General features: G+C 76.9%; 1 protein-coding gene across 1 annotated transcript in view; it reads left to right on the top strand.

The window, feature by feature from the left end:
- Nucleotide 1: 1 nt before the first annotated feature.
- The window catches only part of PDXP (pyridoxal phosphatase), a gene marked incomplete at its 5' end in the record, with an annotated part of 7992 nt that continues 7772 nt past the window's right edge, over nt 2–221 (top strand). Inside the window, one exon of the mRNA XM_019515809.1 lies at nt 2–219. Coding sequence (XP_019371354.1) covers nt 2–219 — 218 coding nt within the window. The remainder of the gene's footprint in view (nt 220–221) is intronic.

Genomic DNA, 221 nt, shown 5'->3' with positions numbered 1-221 from the left:
GGGGCTGCGCGAGGTGCTGGGCCCCGCGCAGGGGGTGCTGTTCGACTGTGACGGCGTGCTGTGGGCCGGAGAGCGGGCCGTGCCGGGGGCGCCCGAGCTGCTAGAGTGCCTGCGGCGGAGCGGCAAGGCCGCGCTCTTCGTCAGCAACAACAGCCGGCGCTCGGTGGCGGAGCTGGAGCGGCGCTTCGCCCGCCTCGGCTTCCGCGGCGTCCGCGCCGAGC

Source organism: Gavialis gangeticus, unplaced genomic scaffold (genome assembly GCF_001723915.1).
Source record: "Gavialis gangeticus isolate Ggan-Ray unplaced genomic scaffold, GavGan_comp1, whole genome shotgun sequence".
Lineage (NCBI taxonomy): Eukaryota > Metazoa > Chordata > Crocodylia > Gavialidae > Gavialis > Gavialis gangeticus.
Note: the sequence above shows the minus strand (reverse complement) of the source record. Positions and strands in the feature narration are given on the sequence as shown.